This window comes from Macaca nemestrina, chromosome 2 (assembly GCF_043159975.1).
Source record: "Macaca nemestrina isolate mMacNem1 chromosome 2, mMacNem.hap1, whole genome shotgun sequence".
In the NCBI taxonomy this organism is placed as follows: Eukaryota; Metazoa; Chordata; class Mammalia; order Primates; family Cercopithecidae; genus Macaca; species Macaca nemestrina.
The window spans coordinates 182746973-182769568 of NC_092126.1; the positions used below are offsets into that span (position 1 = coordinate 182746973).

General features: G+C 37.2%; 1 protein-coding gene across 25 annotated transcripts in view; it reads left to right on the plus strand.

Moving 5' to 3' along the window:
• ABI3B (ABI family member 3 binding protein) overlaps positions 1–22596 on the plus strand; it is a 244785-nt gene that overhangs the window by 51068 nt on the left and 171121 nt on the right. For all 25 annotated transcript variants that reach the window (XM_011734009.2, XM_011734020.2, XM_011734013.2 and 22 more), the window contains exon 2: positions 14814–14993. In XM_011734009.2, coding sequence (XP_011732311.2) covers positions 14814–14993 — 180 coding nt within the window. The remainder of the gene's footprint in view (positions 1–14813; positions 14994–22596) is intronic.

Sequence of the window (22596 nt, forward strand, 5' to 3'; positions counted from 1 at the left end):
TACCTGCTTTTGGTATATCTATCCTCATGGGATAAAAACTATTTTTTGTGACTAATTAAACAAAACTAAAGGGACGTTTTCTATATATATTCTTTCTTTTACCCCTTTTATCAGGTTCAGAATCCCTCAAAAAGTAGCGTTATTTCACTAATTGTGCTAATCATGCTACACTGAAACAACTGACTTATTCATCTACCCAATTTACTAGAATGTCCAGTCTTTGCAATCAGACATATCATGTTTGAATTTGTGTCACTAATGCCTACTACCTAGTAGTTAATGAAAGGAATAAAATAAAAAGCAGATAAGTAAAAATATGTTTGTCCCAAGGTAAATATAAATTTTATTTAGTTTTTTTGGTCAGTTGAAGTTAACCAAGTCACTCTCCCACTTACCTTACAGCAGATACCCACTTATGATCATTGATTGTGTGAGGTTGCCTCTCTCACCTTCCCCTTCCAAAAAAAAAAAAAAACCTCAGCACACTTCAAACTTTAAAGAGTAATTTTAGCATAATCAGATCGAGGGAACGTGTGCAATTGACACCTGTGTATGTCTCAGAATTAGGTGTCTTCTTAAGAATGAGAGACTGCTGACTTAGAAAGTAGTCTTTGAAAAGTAATTTTCCTACTTGGCTGTTAGTTGGGTTACTAAGTAGGTAATGTAGTTATTGCTCCTTTGGTAAAACTATTAACCTTGCCAAATGGTGCTGAAATGTCCACATTGGCAGGTTCAGTCTGTCTCATTCAATCATCCAAATTCACCAGACGGTGAAGCATTGGACTGAGGAATCAAAGCACTGGGAATTCTGACCAAGGTGGAAACTCTGGTTGTTTTAACTGAATTGGAACTCACTTGTGCAAACAGCTGGGCAAACAGATAAAAAGTGCCCCATTAGGAAGAGAAGATTTTCCCCCTTGAACTTTTTGTAAAGTGACATTTCTTTCTAAATTCGAAAGTAACTATCCTCTAGGTATTTGGTGACCAAAATGTCCTAATAAAAAGCTCACTACTTGACTCCTAGGAATTATCTTTATCTATTTTATCATTTTTATTGGATCTATGGGTATTGCTTAGGTGTGGCTTTGTGAAGGGAGTGCTCCAGGTGAACTGAGACTTTTAATATCCGGAACTCTGAGAGCACATGTTGCATGTGGGAGCATGTCTTCCAGCTGGCAGACTTAAAACAAGGCATCTTGGAGAGGGAACGTGCTGTTCTGTTTGCCCTGGAGCAGAGGTCATGGAATGCTGTCATTTGAGCTTCTTGCTAGCATGTGTTCATGTATAAGTAAAGTCAAGTTTTGATTTTTTAAAAAAGCCCCCATTCCTTGGCACTGAGGCAGCTATCTATGTGGCTTATCAGACTTTTACCACAGCTTTTATTCTGCACATTTTTTAAAGGTAATTATTCTTTGGATTTATACAAATCTTCCTTTATTTAATAATTGTAATCAGATTTTTTTCTTGTGTTTTCTGATTTGTGTTTATAGAACACAAATAGGGATGCCTTCTGTCCACCTCTAAATCTGTGTGCTATTAATTTACTGAAGTCCAGAATAGCTTTTCCTCTATATTCTTATTTAAATTCCCAACTCATCATACGGAATATATGTAATTTCCTTTGTAAATGAGGGATTACTGTGTCCAAAGTGTTTGTAGCTGAGTTCCTATCTAGCCTGCACCAGGCATCCTACTAGTATCCCTAATTACCAGTAACAGCAGAATTCGGAGGCAGGGAAGATAAAAATGAAAGGCATGCAGTAAGAAGGGCAGGATGGGTGGGATGGCTTGAGGCGTATGAGGAAAGGTCGGGATGGTAGGTTGGTTACCCTTGTCAAATCTTTCATTTGTGTAAGTAGCAACTATTTTTGCATGGCCTTTGTGAATGTGGCTAATGTATATAGTCACAAAAGATGGTTTGAATGGTGCCATAATAAAGATGATAAAATAGATAAAATAGATAAAGATGATAAAAAGATGGTTTGAATGAGTTTTGCATTGCATAACCTGAACAACTGTCAGCGACAGTCCTCTTTCTGGAAGACATGTTTTAGAGCAGCTGTATGTTCACTGCCCACTAGTTCTTTGTAAGCACTCGGAAATTCCATACTGGGACCTAGTAAAACTCCATTCCCAAAGAGTTGGGAAGACAGTGATGGAGAATCTGGGATTTTGAGAAAAGATTCCAGCCTGGAGATCAGAGAGCTGAGATAAAATGAGATATATGGAATTGGTAGTTGGAATATAAGAACTTTAAATTCAGAAAGGATTTGCCTAACAATTATTCTGTGTTTCTGATTACAATTCTGCACACACACACATGCATGCACAGGCACACGTGCATGCACACACATACGCACCCACCAACAATGTCCACCACCACCAAAGCAGTTTAATTCCTTCTACCTACTTTGTTCTTTCATACCATCAACCACTGCAGGAGGGGCCATGAGTTTGTTCATCTCTATAACCACCTTACACCAACTCTCCTTCTGATGGAAGGTCATGTAAGCATCTTGCTGTTTCAGCACTGATGAAAACAGTTTTAATACTGTCCAATATTACTTAATTGATAATGTCATTTAATTTTCATTTTCCTTAAAGTATTTAGTTGAAGCTGCCTTGGTTTTTTGTTATGAAAATTTCCACCGGCATCACTGACTTTCAGCTTGTCTTTGATAAGAAAAAGTCATTTTATGGACTAACACACAAGACTACACATATCTATATAAGGATCAGGAACAACTGAAGATACTTGTATAATTGCCTCCGGCCACTCTCTTCACAGTGACTCTTCACTGTCACAGGAAAATTACTGAAACTCCATGGTTTTTGCCTTTTAATACCTTTCCTTGGATCTTGGTTGCAGGACAGGGGGAGTCATTTGAACAGAAAACCTATGCTATGTGATCCCTTTTTGACTCCCTAAGAATTAAAGAAAATGCTAAATTATTGCCAATCCCTGTGTTTGCTTGTTTGCTTTTTTTTTTTTTTTTTTTTTTTTAACTTTTAGGTTCAGGGGTGCATGTGTAGGTTTGTTATACGGGGAAACTCATGTCACAGGAGTTTGTTGTACAGATTAATTTGTCACTCAGGTACTAGCCTAGTACCCAATGGTTATTTTTTCTGATCCTCTCCCTCCTCCCATCCTCCTCCTTCAGGTAGGCACCAGTGTGTGTTGTTCCCTTCTTTGTGTCCCTATGTTCTCATCATTTAGTCCCCACTTATAAGTGAGAATGTGCGGTATTTGGTTTTCTGTTCTTGTGTTCATTTACCAAGGATAATGGCCTCCAGCTCTATGTATGTTCCCACAAAGGACTTTCTCTTGTTCTTTTTTAAGATTATGGTTTGTATATCTTAGCATTAAAGTTTAATACAATCTATGTCATATACTATGATTTTTGGAAGCTTCTGACAGTAACTGCTCTGCTTAATACATAAACTTGAGATGTGACATCTTGACAGCTCCTTAATAAGCTGATGTGACCACAAAGGCATTGGAATGTTTTCTACTTGTAACCCACTGTCAGAGAAGAGCATAGATATGTTTGAAACTTAGCATTGTCAGTTCTTAGAGCATAATAATTTCTGAAAGGACTGGCTAACTTTATGTATGCTGAGTGGTGAATATTAATATTAGACACTGTTAAAACTAATTCTGCCAGTGCTGTAAGATGCTTGAATGACCTTCCATCACGAGAGTCTGTATAGGGTGGTTACAGAGATGAGGAAAGTCATAGCCCATTCTACAGCAGCATAATGGCATGCCAGACAAGAGATTCAACTATGTTGTGTATGTAGGTAATTTCTTCTGTTTTACTGCTAAGCGATATCTCACTGTAGGGATGAGCTATAAATATTTATCCGTTAAACTGTTGATGGACATTTGGGTTTGTTTCTAGTTTGGCACTGCTTTAAATATTTGCACACAAGTTTTTGCACATACTTGTGTCTTCATTTCTCCCAAGTAAATACCTACGAATGAAATTAATAGGTTATTAGCTAACTGGCAAGCATTTGCCCAAGAGGTTAGACCATTTAAAATTTACACTCAAAATTTATGAGAGTTCCAGATGTACTACAGTTTCCCTAACACTTGGGATTAACAGTCTTTAATTTCAGCCATTCTTATGTATAATATTTCACTGTGGTTTTAATTTGCATTTCCCTAATGACTCAGGATGTTAACCAAAAGTTGGTAAACTATGACCTGCAGGCCAAATCCAGCCCACTGCCTATTTTTAGAAATATCACTCTATTGGCAAACAATTTCAAAAGCTAGTAGAAGACAAGGAATGATAAGATCAGAGCAGAAATGAAGGAGACAGAGACACGAAAAACCCTTTAAAAAATCAGTGAATCCAGGAGCTGGTTTTTTGAAAGATCAACAAAATAGATAGACCACTAGCCAGACTAACAAAGATGAAAAGAGAGAAGAATCAAATAGATGCAATAAAAAATGGTAAAGGGGATGTTACCACCAATCCCACAGAAATAAAAACTACCATCAGAGAATATTATAAACACCTCTGTGCAAATAAACTAGAAAATCTAGAAGAAATGGGTAAATTCCTGGACACATAACCCTCCCAAGACTAAACCAGGAAGAAGCTGAATCCCTGAATAGACCAATAACAAGTTCTGAAATTGAGGCAGCAATTAATAGCCTAACAACCAAAAAAAAAAAAAAGTCCAGGACCAGACAGATTCACAGCCAAATTCTACCAGAGGTACAAAGAGGAGCTGGTACCACTACTTCTGAAACTCTTCAAAACAATCGAAAAAGAGGGATTTCTCCCTAACTCATTTTATGAGGCCAGCATCATCCTGATACCAAAACCTGGCAGAGATACACACAAAAAAGAAAATTTCAGGCCAATATCCCTGATGAACATCCATGCAAAATTCCTCAATAAAATACTGGCAAGCTGAATCCAGCAGCACATCAAAAAGCTTATCCACCACTATCAAGTCAGCTTCATCCCTGGGATGCAAGGCTGGTTCAACATATGCAAATCAATAAATATAATCCAGCATATAAACAGAACCAAAGACAAAAACCACATGATTATCTCAAAAGATGCAGAAAAGGCCTTCAACAAAATTCAATAGCCCTTCATGCTAAAATCTCTCAATAAGCTAGGCATTGATGGAATGTATCTCAAAATAATAAGAGCTATTTATGGCAAACTCACAGCCAATATCATACTTAATGTGCAAAAACTGGAAGTATTCCCTTTGAAAACTGGCACAAGACAAGGATGCCCTCTCTCCCACTCCTGTTCAACATAGTATTGGAAGTTCTGGCCAGGGCAATCAGGCAAGAGAAATAAATAAAGGGTATTCGAGTAGGAAAAGAGGAAGTCAAATTGTCTCTGTTTGCAGATAACATGATTGTACATTTAGAAAACCCCATTGTCTCAGCCCAAAATCTCCTTAAGCTGATAAGCAACTTCAGCAAAGTCTCAGGATACAAAATCAATGTGCAAAAATCACAAGCATTCCTATATACCAAGAACAGATAAACAGAGAGCCAAATCATGAGTGAACTCCCATTCACAATTGCTACAAAGAGAATAAAATACCTAGGAATCCAACTTACAAGGGATGTGAAGGACCTCTTCAAGGAGAACTACAAACCACTGCTCAAGAAAATAAGAGAGGACACAAACAAATGGAAAAACCTTCCATGCTCATGGATAGGAAGAATCCATATCATGAAAATGGCCATACTGCCCAAAATAGTTTATAGATTTAATGCTATCCCGATCAAACTACTATTGACTTTCTTCACAGAAATGGAAAAAACTACTTTCAATTTCATATTGAATAAAAAAAGAGCCAGTATAGCCAAGACAATCCTAAGCAGAAAGAACAAAGCTGGAGGCATCACACTACTTGACTTCAAACTATACTAAAATGCAACAGGAACAAAAGCATCATGGTACCATAACAGAGATATAGACCAATGGAACAGAACAGAGACCTCAGAAATAATACCACACATCTACAACCATCTGATCTTTGACAAACCTGACAAAAACAAGGAATGGGGAAAGGATTCCCTATTTAATAAATGGTGCTGGGAAAACTGGCTAGCCTTCTGCAGAAAACTGAAACTGGATCCCTTCCTTACACCTTATACAAAAATTAACTCAAGATGGATTAAAGACTTAAACGTAAGACCTAAAACCATAGAAACCCTAGAAGAAAACCTAGGCAATACCATTCAGGACATAGGCATGGGCAAAGACTTTGTATCTAAAACACCGAAAGCAATGGCAATAAAAGCCAAAATAGACAAATCGGATGTGATTAAACTAAAGAGCTTCTGCACAGCAAAAGAAACTATCATCAGAGTGAACAGGCAACCTACAGAATGGGAGAAAATTTTTGTGATCTATCCATCTGACAAAGGGTTAATACCCAGAATCTACAAAGAACTTAAACAGATTTACAAGAAAACAACCCCATCAAAAAGTGGGCAAAGGATATGAACAGACACTTCTCAAAAGAAGACATTTATGCAGCCGACAAACATGAAAAAATGCTCATCATCAATGGTCATTAGAGAAATGCAAATCAAAACCACAATGAGATACCATCTCATACCAGTGAGAATGGCGATCATTAAAAAGTCAGGAAACAACAGATGCTGGAGAGGATGTGGAGAAATGGGAACACTTTTACACTGTTGGTGGGAGTGTAAATTAGTTCAACCATTGTGGAAGACAGTGTGGCGATTCCTCAAGGATCTAGAACTAGAAATGCCATTTGACCCAGCAATCCCATTACTGGGTATATACCCAAAGGATTATAAATCATTCTACTATAAAGACACATACATACATATGTTTATTGCAGCACTGTTCACAATAGCAAAGACTTGGAAGCAACCCAAATGCCCATCAATGATAGACTGGATAAAGAAAACGTGGCACATATATACCATGGAATACTATGCAGCCATAAAAAAGGATGAGTTCATGTCCTTTGTAGGGACATGGGTGATGCTGGAAACCATCATTCTCAACAAACTAATGCAAGAACAGGAAACCAGACACTGCATGTTCTCACTCATAAGTGGGAGTTGAACAATGAGAACACATGCGCACAAGGGGAACATCACACACCAGGGCCTGTTGGGGGCTGGGGGCCTGGGGGAGGGGTAGCATTAGGAGAAACACCTAATGTAGATGATGGGTTGATGGGTGCGGCAAACCACCATGGCACGTGTATACTTATGTAACAAACATGCACGTTCTGCATATGTAGCCCAGAACTGAAAGTATCATTTAAAAAATTATTATTGGATTAAAACAAAAAAAAATCACTCTATTGGAACTTAGCCATGTGCATTTGTTTGTATGATGTCTATAGCTGCTTATGTGCTATGATAGCAGAGTTGAATGGTTGTGGTACAGGACATCCAACAAACCTAAAATATTTACTATCTGACCCCTTACAGACAATATCTCCCAAACCCAGCTATTGGGCATTTTTTCATGTGCTTCTTGGCTATCCTATGTCTCCTTTAATGAGGAATCTATTTAAATTTTTTGTTATTTTTTCATGTTTATTTCTTCTTATTGAATAGAAAGAATTATTTGTTGTACATAAATACAAGTCCTTCAATAGATGTATGTATTGCAAATATTTTCTCCCAGTGGGTCGCTTGCCTTTTTTTTCTTGTTAGTTCTTTTAAAATTCAAAACTTTAAAAATTTGACCTAGTCCAATTTATCAGTTTTTAAAATCTGTGCTTCGTATGCCATATCTCAAGTGACAGGAATTGACTTTATTATTTTGATATCTTAGAAAATTTGACTTTGTATAATGAAATAAGTAGCTGAGTAAGTATAGAGTTTGGAACTGTATGTGAAAATTGTGCAATAAAAAAAGAACACACTATGGATAAGAATAGGGTTATGCATTTAATCCTGAAATGATGTTATTATTTTATTGACATCAGTATTATAGCTATTCTTTTACTTAGTATCTTATGGAAATTAATATGGTACCTCATCTGTTTTAAGTCTGTATGTGCTATTTAGAATAATCTTAATTTCTTTGTTAGTGTCTGCCACATTGAAAACAAAATAATAATTGTTGCTACACTAATAAGTATTATTTACTTTTAGAAAGCGCTTTAATATTTGCAGCTTTTCTCTTGAAGTAATTTTATTATGTTGACCAACTTGATATCCACAATTTAAACCACATTCTGAAATATTTTTGAGAATGTAAGATAACCTTATGAAATATTAGATATGAAAGAATTCCTCCTGCTACATGGATTATAATGATGATTCCTTTCTCTCCCGTCAGCAACTGGATGGCCATGATAGTTTAGTCGTCTCACTAAGTACCATGTATTAAGGCTGTGTTCCCTAATAACTCCCTATTAGGGCTATGTGTCTTTTTGGTAAAACAATTTTTATTCCTTTGGATATATACCCAGTAATGGGATTGCTGGGTTGAATGACCGTTGTGTTTTAAGTTCTTTGAAAAATCTCCCAACTGCCTGCCACGATGGCTGAACTAATTTACATTCCCACTAGCAGCGTGTAAACATTCCCTTTACTCCACAACTTCACCAGCATCTGTTATCTTCTGACTTTTTAATAATAGCCATTCTGATGGTGTGAGATGATGTCTCATTGTGGTTTTGATGTGCATTTCTGCAATAATGAGTGATGTTGGGAACTTTTTCATGTGCTTGTTGGCCACATGTATGTCTTCTTTTGAGAAGTGTCTGTTCCTATTCTTTGCCTGTTTTTTAAAATGGGGTTATTTGGTTTTTCTGCTTGTTGATTTGTTCAAGTTTCTTATAGATTCTGGATATTAGACCTTTGTCAGATGAGTAGTTTGCAAATATTTTCTCCTTTTCTATAGGCTGTCTGTTTACTCTGTTGATAGTTTCATTTGCTGTGCAGAAGCTCTTTAGTTTAATTAAGTCCCACTTCTCCATTTTTGTTTTTGTTTGGGAGACTTTGTCATGAAATCTTTGCCAAGGCCTGTGTCCAGAATGATACGCCCTAGATTTTCTTCTGAAGTTTTTATAGTTTTAGGTTTTACATTTGTCTTTAATCCATCTTGAGTTGGTTTTTATATATGGTGAAAGGAAGGTATCCAGTTTCAATCTTCTGCATATGGCTAACCATTATCCCACTCCATTTACTGAATAGGGAGTCCTTTCCCTATTGCTTGTTTTTGTCAGCTTTGTTGAAAATCAGATTGTTGTAGGTGTGTGGCCTTATTTCTGGGCTCTCTAACCTGTTATATTGGCCTATGTGTCTGTTTTTGTGCTAGTACCATGCCGTTTTGGTTACTATGGTCCTATCGTATAGTTTGAAGGCAAGTAGTTTGATGCCTCTAGCTTTGTTCTTTTTGTTTAGAGTTGCTTTGGCTACTTGGGCTCTTTTGTGGTTTCATATGAATTTTAGAATAGCTTTTTCTAATTCTGTGAAAAAAAAATGTCATTCATAGTTTGATAGGAAGAACATTGAATCTGTACATTGCTGTGGGCAGTATGGTCATTTTACAAATATTGATTCTTCCTATCCATGAGCATGAAGTGTTTTCCATTTTTTGTGTCATCTTTGATTTCTTTCAGCAGTGTTTCGTAATTCTTGTTGTAGAGATCTTTTACCTCCACAGTTAGCTGTATTCCTAGGTAGTTTTTTCTTTTTGTGGCTATTGTGAATGGTATTGTATTCTTGATTTGGCCCTTTGTTTGGACATTATTGATATATAGAAATGCTACTAATTTTTGTCCATTGATTTTGTATCCTGAAACTTTGCTGAAGTTGTTTAACATTTCTAGTAGCCTTTGGGCAGAGACTACAGGATTTTCTAGGTACAGAATTATGTTATCTGCAGAGAAACAGTTTGACTTCCTCTCTTCCTATTTGTATGTCTTTTATTTCTTTCTCTTGCTTTCTGTTTCCTGATTGCTCTAGCTGAGACTTCCAGTACTATGTTGAATAGGAATGGTGAGAGTGGGCATCCCTGGCTTGTGCCAGTTCTCAGAGAAAATGCTTCCAGCTTTTGAATGTTCAGCATGATGTTGGCTGTGGGTTTGTCATAGATGGCTCTTATTATTTTGAGCTATGTTCCTTCAATGCCTAGTTTGTTGAAGAGTTTTAACATGGAGAGATGTTGTATCAAAAGCCTTTTCTGCATTTATTGAGATGATCGTGCAGTTTTTGTTTTTAGTTCTGTTTATGTGATGAATCACATTTATTAATTTGCATGTGTTAAGCCAACCTTACATCTCAGAAATAAAGCCTACTTGATCATGGCAAATTAGCTTTTTGATGTGCAACTGGATTGATTTACTAGTATTTTGTTGAGGATTTTTGCATCTGTGTTCATCAGGGATATTGGCCTGAAGTTTTCTTTTTTCATTGTGTTTCTGCCAAGTTTTGGTATTAGAATGATACTGGCCTCATAGCATGAGTTATGGAGGAGTCCCTCCTCCTCAATTTTTTGGGGAATAATTTCAGTAGGATTGATACCAGCTTATCTTTATAGGCAGAATTTGGATGTGAATCTCTCTGTCTCAGGGCCTTTTCAGGTTGGTAGGCTTTTTGTTACTGATTCAATTTTATAACTCATTAATGTATTCAGGGTTTCAATTTCTTCCTGGTTCAATCTTGGGAGGTTGTATGGTTCCAGTAATTTATCCATTTATTCTAGGTTTTCTAGTTTGTGTGCATAGAGGTATTTGTAATAGTCTCTGAGGGTTTTCTTGTATTTCTGTGGGATCAGTGGTAATGCCACCTTCGTCATTTCTGAGAAAGACTTTTTTTAAAAGAATTTCACAACATTCTTTGAAATATTAACAGATGCACTAAGGTGTTGCAAACGGAGGATTAGAACCCACCATCGTAGATCCAAGATTCTACTTTGCAAACATGCAGTTTTTTGTCTAAGACCTACTAGTGTTACTTTCTCAAAATGTTCACATTCTGTTTTTCTCTCACTCCTGTTGACATATGCTTTGTTCCTCATATAAGGTGCAATAAAACGTTCTTCCAGTTGTCTTATTTCTCTGTACTCCTCGGCTCTTCTGGTGACATATATACCATTTTTACTTATAGATGTTGTACTAGTTAAGCTTGTACGATGTGGTATTATTTTCTATGATCTCTACCTTAAGGCACTCACCAGAGGTCTTTATACTAACTGTTGAAAGATAACTGTCATTATCTGACTAGTATTCCAAACTATTAAACCAGAATTACACTAAAAATAAATGTATTATCAAAGATTAAACATTAGCATAGAATGTACATAGGCATACCTCAAATTATTGGAGAAATTGTCCAAGAGTGTAAAATATCATTTAATACTCATCTAAACATTCATTCAAAGGAACACTTGAACTTATTTATACTGAAGGAAAAAAAACTTGCTTAACCTTTTTGCTGACACTGAAAGGGTCAATTTGGTAATAACTGAGTAAGTCAAGACATGTAGGCAAGGCAAACCAAAGATAGAGGGAATCCATACTGGGTGGACAACCTGAGCAAAGGTGTAGGGCCAAAGTCTCATATGCATTGCAGAATGTGAGAGGATTGTAAGGGTCAAAAACAAATGAGAAATGTTGAAAAGTAATAAGAGAAGAAGTAATATGTGGTAAGATAATGAAGACATTTGAGTTACTAGCTCTAAAGAAAGAACTCAGTGTTAAAATTAAGTTTGTGATGCTGTATTGAGGTGAGATTTGTCTGTATTTTTCTTTTTCAGAACATTTTAAGTTTAGCTCAAGAGAGTAGTATGAACTGAAATTTCAGAAAAAGTAGAACAGCTAAATGCCAATTCATTTGAATAGTTATATGATGCCGATGTATTTGTGGATATACATTGTTAGCAAAAGGGAGAGGGACTGGAGTCATGAGAAGTCCTGTGCATAGGAGGTGGATTACTTCCACTTTGTTTGGAAAAATGGAACAACTTTCCTTGTTCTCATCTGATGTAGCCATCTTTTCCACTTTCCCATGGAAGAAATAATGTGATTCATCAGGCCAGAGTCCATGAGCAAAGGTCTAACGTGATGATGATGCTGTGACTCTTGGCTCTTTGTCAAATATGAATGCAGCCTATGTGTACTAAGATTTGTTCAATGCTCCTTCCCAACTAAGCGTTGGAAATAAGCTGGTTGTGTTTGGATTCGTTGTGAGACTTGATAGCCTTCTAAGGTAGCAGAATATGTGTTCGATTTACATTGGTTCCATTCTACTGAGCAGGATGAAGTAACGAGTTAATCTAGGCACATTATTAAAAAGGGAAAAAATTGACTTTGACAAAATCTGTGTTTTATCTGAAGTATAAATCATCTCATCAAAACCTGGCAAAGTTCACACAAAACACTAGCAGTTGGCACCCCAACTTGAGCATTATGATCTGGGGTGTGGTCACTCCTTACTCTTTTGGACAGTTACAAAGTTCTCAATGAAAAGGGAGCAGTGCGGTCCAGCCTAGCGAGAACCCAAGATCTAGTTTTGACCCTACTTTTAACGTGCTGGGTGCCTCAATTTCCTCATTTGGAGGAATTATACTAGCTGATTTGTAAGGTTTGTAAGGTCCCTTTTCAGATTTTGGACAGGCCACTCAGTATCTCTGGGTTTTAATTTCGCCACAGTGTAACAATAGCAGTCTGAGATTCAGGAAGTTTATAAAAATGTCATCAAGTTCTTGGAAAGTAAAAAGTACTATGCACATACATTCAAACTATAGCCTTAGCTGCTGAGGTATGAATAATCCTCACAACCTAGTATCCAAGAAAGGGTTATTTTTCTTTTTCCAAAGGCCTAATTGCATCATTTTCTGTGGTTAGATTGAGGCTGTGCAGGCTGATTTTGGGTGGCATAGAATAAATTCAGTGTGACGATGTTGGGGAGCACATGCTGTACAAAAGTGATGATTGGTATTTGTACAGGCTAAGTCTTTGATTAATGAGAAATAGAATGTGAATTATTAAGTTGGTAAATTCAGTCTTTTCAATAGTCAAAATGTTTTTTAAATATTAAATCTTTGGAGAATAAAGAAAAAACATAATTCAGGTTCACAATCCTTTATCTAAAACCCCTGGGGCCGGACATGTTTTGGAATTCAGAAATTTGGAGAGGAGGGTTAGAAAATAACTAGGATGCCAAGATTATATGTTACATAACTTCTTCAGTGGGGTCTTGATCAACACCATTTAACTGAACACATTTCTTCAATGAAACACGTGAATAGTCACCCTAGTGGATTAAATGAAGATTGAATGGCCTCAGGATGGTTCTGACTGGGATATGTTGCCAGATGAGTTTGAGACAAACTTCCAAAAAAAAAAAAAAGACCAAAAAAAAAAAAAAAACTACAAAGTTTTTTGGTTTCTGAATCATGGCTAAAGAACTGTGGACCTGTATTAATAAGCACTTGTTGAGCAATTACTATGTGCCAGCTTTAAGGTTGTGCCATTTACATAACTGATATGATTTGACTCTATCTCAATCTCATGTTGAATTGTAATCCCTAGTGTTGGAGGTAAGGCCTGGTGGGAGGTGATTGGATCACAAGGGTGGTTTCTAATGGTTTAGCACCCTCCCCCTAGTGCTGTCTTGTGATAGAGTTCGCACAGATCTGGTTGTTTAAAAGTGTGTGGCACCTTCCCCTTCTCTCTCTTCCTCCTGCTCTGGCCATGGAAGACTTGCCTGCTTCCCTTTCACCTTCTGCCATGAAAGTTCCCTGCAGCCTCCCCAGCCATGCTTCCTGTACAGCCTTAGGAACCATAAGTCAATTAAACCTCTTTTCCTGATAAATTATGCCATTTCAGATCTTTCTTTATAGCAGTGCGACAACAGACTAATACACTAACCTTTGTAAATAACTCAGCAAGAAGGTAAATGTTATGTATCACTTAGAAACCAGGAAGATAAGGCTTGAGTATCTTCAGTGGGATGCCAGAGTCACAGAAGTGGGGTTTGAACCTGGTTCCTTCTGGCTGCAAAGGCAAAAGACAATGTGTTTCCTCACCTCTTGGTCAAGATCTTTGGTTGGTGTGATTATTTGCCTCTGTTGCCTTAGTAGTTTAAAAATAAATGTCTTGAGAATTTGATTAAGCTCTCTCTTCTCATTCTCGACAGTCTCTCTGGGAAAGTTCATCCAACTATCACTTATAAGCTAATGACACCCAGATGGGTCTGTACTCCCATCCTGAGTATCACACTTAGAAATCCCAATCACTACTGGGCATCTCCATGTACTCCCAGATGTACTCCCAATGGAACTAATCATTTTTCTCCTCAGCCATTCTCTGCCTTCCAGCATTCCCTATTCTACCATCTCAGTTACTCCTAAGACAAAAACCTTTTTTCTTCGCTCCCTTTCCAACTCTGTCAATGAGTAAGACTTGTGGATGTGGCACTGGAAAGCCTCATAGAGGAGGCTGGGCGTTTTTGAGCTGTAGTAATTCAATTTTACCAATGAGAAATTTCAGGTCCTTTCACCATACCCAGACAGTGTGTATAAACCAAAGGTTCTGACCAACTTGGAATAGCCAAAATAAACCAAATTCCATCTACCTGCCCAATAATAAACTACTAAGTATTGAACGGTAAGATATACTTTTTATTCTAGGCTACTCTATGTTATTAAGCTTCATTTTGGGCATTTGGGTGTGTGTGCTGTGATACTGAGTAGCAAAGTAGACAACATGTTTTTCAAGAACAATGCCTCTAGTCACCAACACTTGCTGGGAATTTGGGTATGATGCTAAAAAGGGGAAGTAACAGCCATCGATGTTTTCATTCCCATTGTTAGGTAAAAGGCCAAACCTGAAAGTCCACATCAATACCACAAGTGACTCCATCCTCTTGAAGTTCCTGCGTCCAAGTCCAAATGTAAAGCTTGAAGGTCTTCTCCTGGGATACGGCAGCAATGTATCACCAAACCAGTACTTCCCTCTTCCCGCTGAAGGGAAATTCACAGAGGCTATAGTTGGTAAGGTGTTTGGGTGTCGGGCTGGGAAGGAAAGGAGGCAAGAGGTGGTGGGTGTAATATGACCTACAAATCTTGATGTCAAGAACTATTTTTTCTACATCCTTAGTTTAATCAAATGGTAGAATTACAAGACATCTTCGTAATTTTTGCAACTCGTAGCATAATTCTTTACATTAAAACAATTATTGCATGCAAAAATAGTTATCTTCATTGTCCCTGGCCATATACCTCAAAAATTCGTAAGGAAAAAAATAGATGAAATGTCTGGGATTAAATCTCTGTAAGATATTATGTTATGTGGACTAGTTTTCCTTCCTGCTGTATCTTACTGTCTTTTGATAGTACAACTACAGCATTTTGAGTGTCTTTTCATGAAAAGCTACATTTTTAAAAAAAGGAAATGTATTATATTTTTAAAAATTGAAGTATTTCAGAGAAAAAGATTAAAGTTTTTCTATGTATTATAAAATATTATATTTCTTTAAAAATGTTTTAAATTATGTTAAAATGTAAATGGAGGATGTGGGTCACTTTTGAGCCTTCTCCATAAAAATTATTTGCAAATAAAACCAATTAAGAATGATTTTTTTTAAGCTTGGCACAGTGGCTCACATCTGTAATCTCAGCACTTTGGGAGGCTGAGGTGGGAGGATCACTCGAGTTGAGGAGTTCTAGACAGCCTGGGCCACATGATGAAATCGGCTCTGTACAAAAAATACAAAAATTAACCAGGAATGGTAGTTCATGCCTTATAGTCCCAGCTACTTGTAAGGCTAAAGTGGGAGGATCTCTTGAGCCTGGGGAGGTTGAAGCTGCAGTGAGCCATGATAGCACCACTGCACTCCAGCCTGCGCAACAGAGTGAGACTCTGTCTCGTAAATAAATAAATAAATAAATAAATAAATAAATAAATAAATATTTAAAGGATCCTCTATTGTTTTGAATACTTTTAAAGGCTTTCTGGATAGTCTAATATGAGGTTTATATTTTATTCCACTGCTAGGATTATTGCTTAGAAGCTTTCCTATGAGTTTCAGAATTTTATCCTATAAATTCAATTAGTTTATATCAGCTCTGATAATATGCAGGAAGTGTTGAAGATGAATCTATTTTGTCCTGTAGCCTCTTGTTTCTCATAGAGATGTCCCTGTTGGACTTCAAAATCTGGCAACAGAGTAATACTGTTAATTAAGTGTCTAAACTAGATTTTACATAAGAGAAACACTTTAAAGCAAACCTACTAGTTTGTTACCAAAAAAACTGAGAAGTAAGCATTTCTGACAAATGTAACACTAACCTTGACCACAAAAACCATAAAGAAGTCTCCACTCTATTCACTCTTTACTATAAAAAGTGACCGGAAGCTGTGTGTTTGCCCCCACGCAAATAGAAACAGATGACATATTACCCCGTTTTCATTGAGCATTGGGAGTAATATTTTATTATGATAGATGTTTTTGTTATACAAAATGAAATTTTGGTCAGTTGTAAGCTCTTTTTCCATATAAGGTGAAAAATGTTCAATCTTAAAGTAATAGAGGTCAAATTACTACTGATAAAAAATACATTCAGAAAACTAAAGAAAACTTATTGCACAAATATTTTAACCTTTCACTGTTTCTTTTCTTTTTTTTTTTTTTTTTTTGAGATGGAGTCTCACGCTGTTGCCCAGGCTGGGGTGCAGTGGCACGATCTCGGCTCACTGCAAGCTCCGCCTCCTGGGTTCACGCCATTCTCCTGCCTCAGCCTCCTGAGTAGCTGGGACTACAGGCGCCCGCCACCGCGCCCGGCTAATTTTTTGTATTTTTAGTAGAGACGGGGTTTCACTGTGGTCTCGATCTCCTGACCTTGTGATCCGCCCGCCTCGGCCTCCCAAAGTGCTGGGATTACAGGCTTGAGCCACCGCGCCCGGCCCACTGTTTCAATAATGAAAGTTGATTAAATGGACTAGGGAGACTTTTATTTATTTATAGTATGTTCATTCTTTAAAGTTTTTTATTATGGGAAATTTCAGACAACCAAGGAAAGAGTATTAAAATGAACCTTTATATCTCAGCATGCAGCTTGAATATATATCACTGTTTTGCTAATCTTGTTCTGTGTATTCTTTAATACATACTGTATTCATTGCTTGGGTATTTAAAGCATAACTAGGTATCACATTTCTTTATTTAAAAATGTTTCAGTATGCGTCTCTAACAGATGAAACATATTTTTAATAACACTATGCCTTTGTCACATTTTAACAATAATTCCATAATACCATTTTATACCCAGTCCATATTTAAATTTCTCTGGTGATCTTAAAAATGTCTTTTTAGGGTTGATTTGTGTGACTCAGGATCCAAACAGGTCTATGATATATTTGATTATGTCTCTTAAGTGTCTTTTATTCTGTAACAATCCTCTCTACCTTCTCTTTTTAAATGTCATTGATTTCTAGAGAAATTGGGTCATTTATCACAGAGAATGTCCATATTCTATATGATAGAATATGGAACTGGTTGCTTCCATTCTGTATTTTTTTAGCTGGCTCCTCCTATCCCCTGTATTTCCTATGAAGATATAATTAGATCTAGAGGCTGTATTAGATTTGAATTTGGGGGAAGGAGGAAATGTAATACTTTGTAGGTGGGACTATGTATTTCCTAATGATTCACAAAAAGAGGTGCATAATGGCTGCCTGTCCCATTTAGTGATCCTAAGACTGATGTGTTTAGGTGGTCTCAGCCTGGTCTCTCACAATAAAATTCTCCATCAAATTTTCACCTAATGGTTTAGCATCTTTTGATTGCCCAGATCTATTATTTTATTCAGGAGTTATAAATAGGAATTTTCTCATTCTATTATTCTTTCTCCCTATTTTAGCCAATGATAAAGAAGAAATTTCTCTTATCTGCTTTTTTATTTTCCATATATATTGGTTTTATTAGGTTGGTGCAAAAGTTTTTGCAGTTTTTGTCATTACTTTCAATAAGAAAGGCAGGATAAATTTTCATTGTTATAAGTTGATGCTCTGATTATTTCCAAAGATGACCAGTGACAGTGTTTGTTGGTTGGGTTTTTTTAGGGCCAATAAGAATGCATTGATTTTTACATATTTAATGGGTTTTTATCTATATATCACTTATCTATACCTTATGAATCCTTTTTTTTTTTTTTTTTTTTTTTGAGACGGAGTGTCGCTCTGTCACCCAGGCTGGAGTGCAGTGGCCGGATCTCAGCTCACTGCAAGCTCCGCCTCCTGGGTTCACGCCATTCTCCTGCCTCAGCCTCCTGAGTAGCTGGGACTATAGGCGCCCGCCACCTCGCCCGGCTAGTTTTTTGTATTTTTTAGTAGAGACGGGGTTTCACCGTGTTAGCCAGGATGGTCTCGATCTCCTGACCTCGTGATCCGCCCGTCTCGGCCTCCCAAAGTGCTGGGATTACAGGCGTGAGCCACCGCGCCCGGCCTACCTTATGATTCTTTCAGTCTAGCTGAAATATGCTTGATTATTTCCTTTGGTGAACTATAATACTGAAAACTTCTTAAAGTCAAGCTTATGTCTTATTCTTTGGTTATTCTTACCAAAATAATTTACATTAAGTAGATAAGCACTAAATATTTGTGCCACAGAATTGAATAGACTTCAGTCTGTGTAGAATATTTAGACTGGAAGAGGACATGAGAGATTGTTTAATCTAAACAATTAGATTGTTTAATCCTGTCATCAGGAAAGTAGCAATTGAAGTCATTTAGGGCAGATAAAATAGTTAGGTCACTGTGCATCTCAAAGAACTTAGGGAGAAAGATTCCACAACTCCTAGAAGGCTATTCCAATTATTATTTTTAAAACTCTTACCTCATATTGTAGATCAATATGTTCTTTTTATTAATTCCTTTTCTAGTATTCTAGTGGAAATGAAAAAACATTCCTCGTACATATTTCCTTTTCCATATTTCTTTAAGCCAAGAAATTTGTGTGCTTCTGCTTTTATTACTTCAAAAATGAACTTTTATTCCAAGTTAAATGTTATTTTTTGGTTGTTTAAATTGGTTATTTATAGTCTTCCGTGACTGTGTTTGCATTAATTGCTCCTAATTGATTAAGCAGCCATACATTAGTTTCCTGCTGCTGCTAAAACAAATTACTACAAATTTGGTGGTTTCAAGCATTATAGATTTATTATCTTGCAGTTGTAGGTCAGAAATCCAACATGGGTCTCACTGAGCTAAAATCAAGGTGTGGGCAGAGCTGCATTCCTTTCTGGAGGCTCTCAGGGGAGAATCTGGTTTTATGTCTTTTCCACCTTTTAGAGGCTACTGCATTTCTCTTCCATCCCGAAGTCAACAACAGTGGGTCAAGCCCACATCACATCACATCACAATCACATCACAATCACATCACATCACATCACAATCATATCACAATCATATCACAATCACATTCCATCACAATCACATCACCACATCACATCACATCACAATCACATCACAATCACATCACATCATCACAACATCACATCACATCATCACATCACATCATCACATAACATCACATCACAATCACATCACATCACATCACAACATCACATTACATCATCACATTACAATCACATCACATCACAATCACATCATAACATCACATTACATCACATCGTCACATCACATCAATCACAATCACATCACATCACATCACAATCACAATCACATCACAATCACATCCCATCACATCACAATCACATCACATCACATCCAATCACATCACAATCACATCACATCACAATCACATCACATCATCACATCACAATCACATCACATCCCATCACAATCACATCGCAGTCACATCACATCATCACATCACATCACAATCACATCATCACATCACAATCACATCACATTCACATCACATCACAATCACGTCACATCATCACATCACATCATCACATCACAATCACATCACGTCACAATCACATCACATCATCACATCACAATCACAATCACATCACAATCACATCACAATCACATCACAACATCACATCACATCATCACATCACAACAGCACATCACATCACAATCACATCACATCACAATCATATCACAGTCACATCACATCATCACATCACATCACAATCACATCATCACATCACAATCACATCACATCGGATCATCACATCACATCATCACATCACAACATCACATCACATCATCACATCACATCACATCACAACATCACATCATCACATCACAATCACATCACATCGGATCATCACATCACATCATCACATCACAACATCACATCACATCATCACATCACATCACATCACAACATCACATCATCACAACACAATCACATCACATCACAATCACATCATAACATCACATTACGTCACATCATCACATCACATCATCTCATCACAATCACATCACAATCACATCACATCACATCACAATCACATCACATCACATCACAATCACATCACAATCACATCACAGTCACATCACATCACATCACAATCACATCATCACATCACAATCACATCACACTCACATCACATCACAATCACATCACATCACAATCACATCATCACATTACAATCACATCATCACATCACAATCACATCATCTCATCACAATCACATCACAATCATCACATCACATCATCACATCACAATCACATCACATCATCACATCACAATCACAATCACATCACGTCACATCATCACATCATCACATCACAATCACATCGCATCATAATCACATCATCACATCACATCACAATCACATCACATCACAATCACATACATCACAATCACATCACAGTCACATCACATCATCACATCACATCACATCATCACATCACAATCACATCGCATCACAATCACATCATCACATCACATCACAATCACATCACATCACATCACATCACATCACATCACAATCACATCACAGTCACATCACATCATCACATCACATCACAATCACATCATCACAACACAATCACATCACATCATCACATCACAATCACATCACATCATCACATCACATCATCACATCACAATCACATCACATCATCACATCACATCATCACATCACCATCACATCACCATCACCATCACCATCACCATCACATTACCCTGGCCTCCTTTCCTGCTTTCCTCTTGTACTTTTTTTGTTTTGTTTTGTTTTGTTTTGAGACAGAGTCTCGCTTTGTCACCCAGGCTGAAGTGCAGTGGTGTGATCTCGGCTCACTGCAAGCTCTGCCTCCCGGGTTCACGCCGTTCTCCTGCCTCAGCCTCGGAGTAGCTAGGACTACAGGCACCTGCCACCTCGCCCAGCTAATTTTGTTGTATTTTTAGTAAAGACGGGGTTTCACATGTTAGCCAGGATGGTCTCAATCTCCTGACCTCGTGATCCCACCCACCTCAGCCTCCCAAAGTGCTGGGATTACAGGTGTGAGCCACCGCGCCCGGCCTCCTCTTCTACTTTTAAGGGCCCTTGTGATTGTAGTAAGTTCATCTGGATAATCCAGGATACTTTCCCTATTTTAAAATCAGCTGATTAGCAATTGTAATTCCATCTGCAACCTCAATTCACCCTTGTCTCGCAACCTAACATCTTCACAGGTTCTGGGGATTAGGATATAAGCAAGCTTTGTTGGAGCATTATCCTGTCTGCCACGAGCTATATGTTTAAAATTTGCATCTCTATTCATTTCCCTTTCTGGTATCAGTTTACTGTGCGATACATCTCAACTCTGCTCATCTGTAATAGGTGTATTTTTCACAGACATGCTGTGGCGGTTTAGTGTATTTGTAACTGTAAAGTGATGAATTGAAGTCCCTTGAGTGCAAAGTGCTACACAAGAGCAAAGAATCTTTATTTCTTCATGGTGGGGGGAAAAAAAGCATCACTTACAGCTGCTGCTCTTACTTTCTTTAGTAATAAGGTAGCGGTATGTTTTTCAGTTGCATGGAACTACACCCAAACACAGTGAATTACCCTCAGTTTCAAAGCAAATATTAAGTACAGCCTTGTCTGACACATTTCATTTGTTTAATGATATGTTTACCATCATTTTTCATTTTACCATTGAATTGAGAAGCTGTTGATTATTCAGAAATATTCAAGCTAATATTATTTAGTGGCCTGAGGACTAGCACGTCCACTAAGTAATCATTTATAACCATTTTTACATTTATTTTTTAATATCTATTATCTTCCTATTAAGTATTGACAGAGATGTTTTCAAGTCACTGGTTTTACATGCAAAAGAAAACAAAACCCTCCTTTTGCCATTTTGGAAATTAACATTCATATGAAATTTCTGTCAAAATTTATCTAAGATTATACTAGATTAGAGGGGCAGTAGGAAAAATACTATTTTCCCGGGTGGCTATTAATAAATATTAATGGGCTCCAGAGCCCTGCAATGACGTGATAAAACATGATTCACATTTCATAGATCCTCTAAGTTCCTATGTCTTTTTATTCACTCACATCATGAATGTTCTCACTCCTGGTTAACATTTTAAGTTTTTGCTGCTTTCTTTTACGGTCAGCTGCTAGTAATTTTGTTAATGTCTCATTAGCTGAGAACTTTCTCAGCGTTGACCTTTAAAG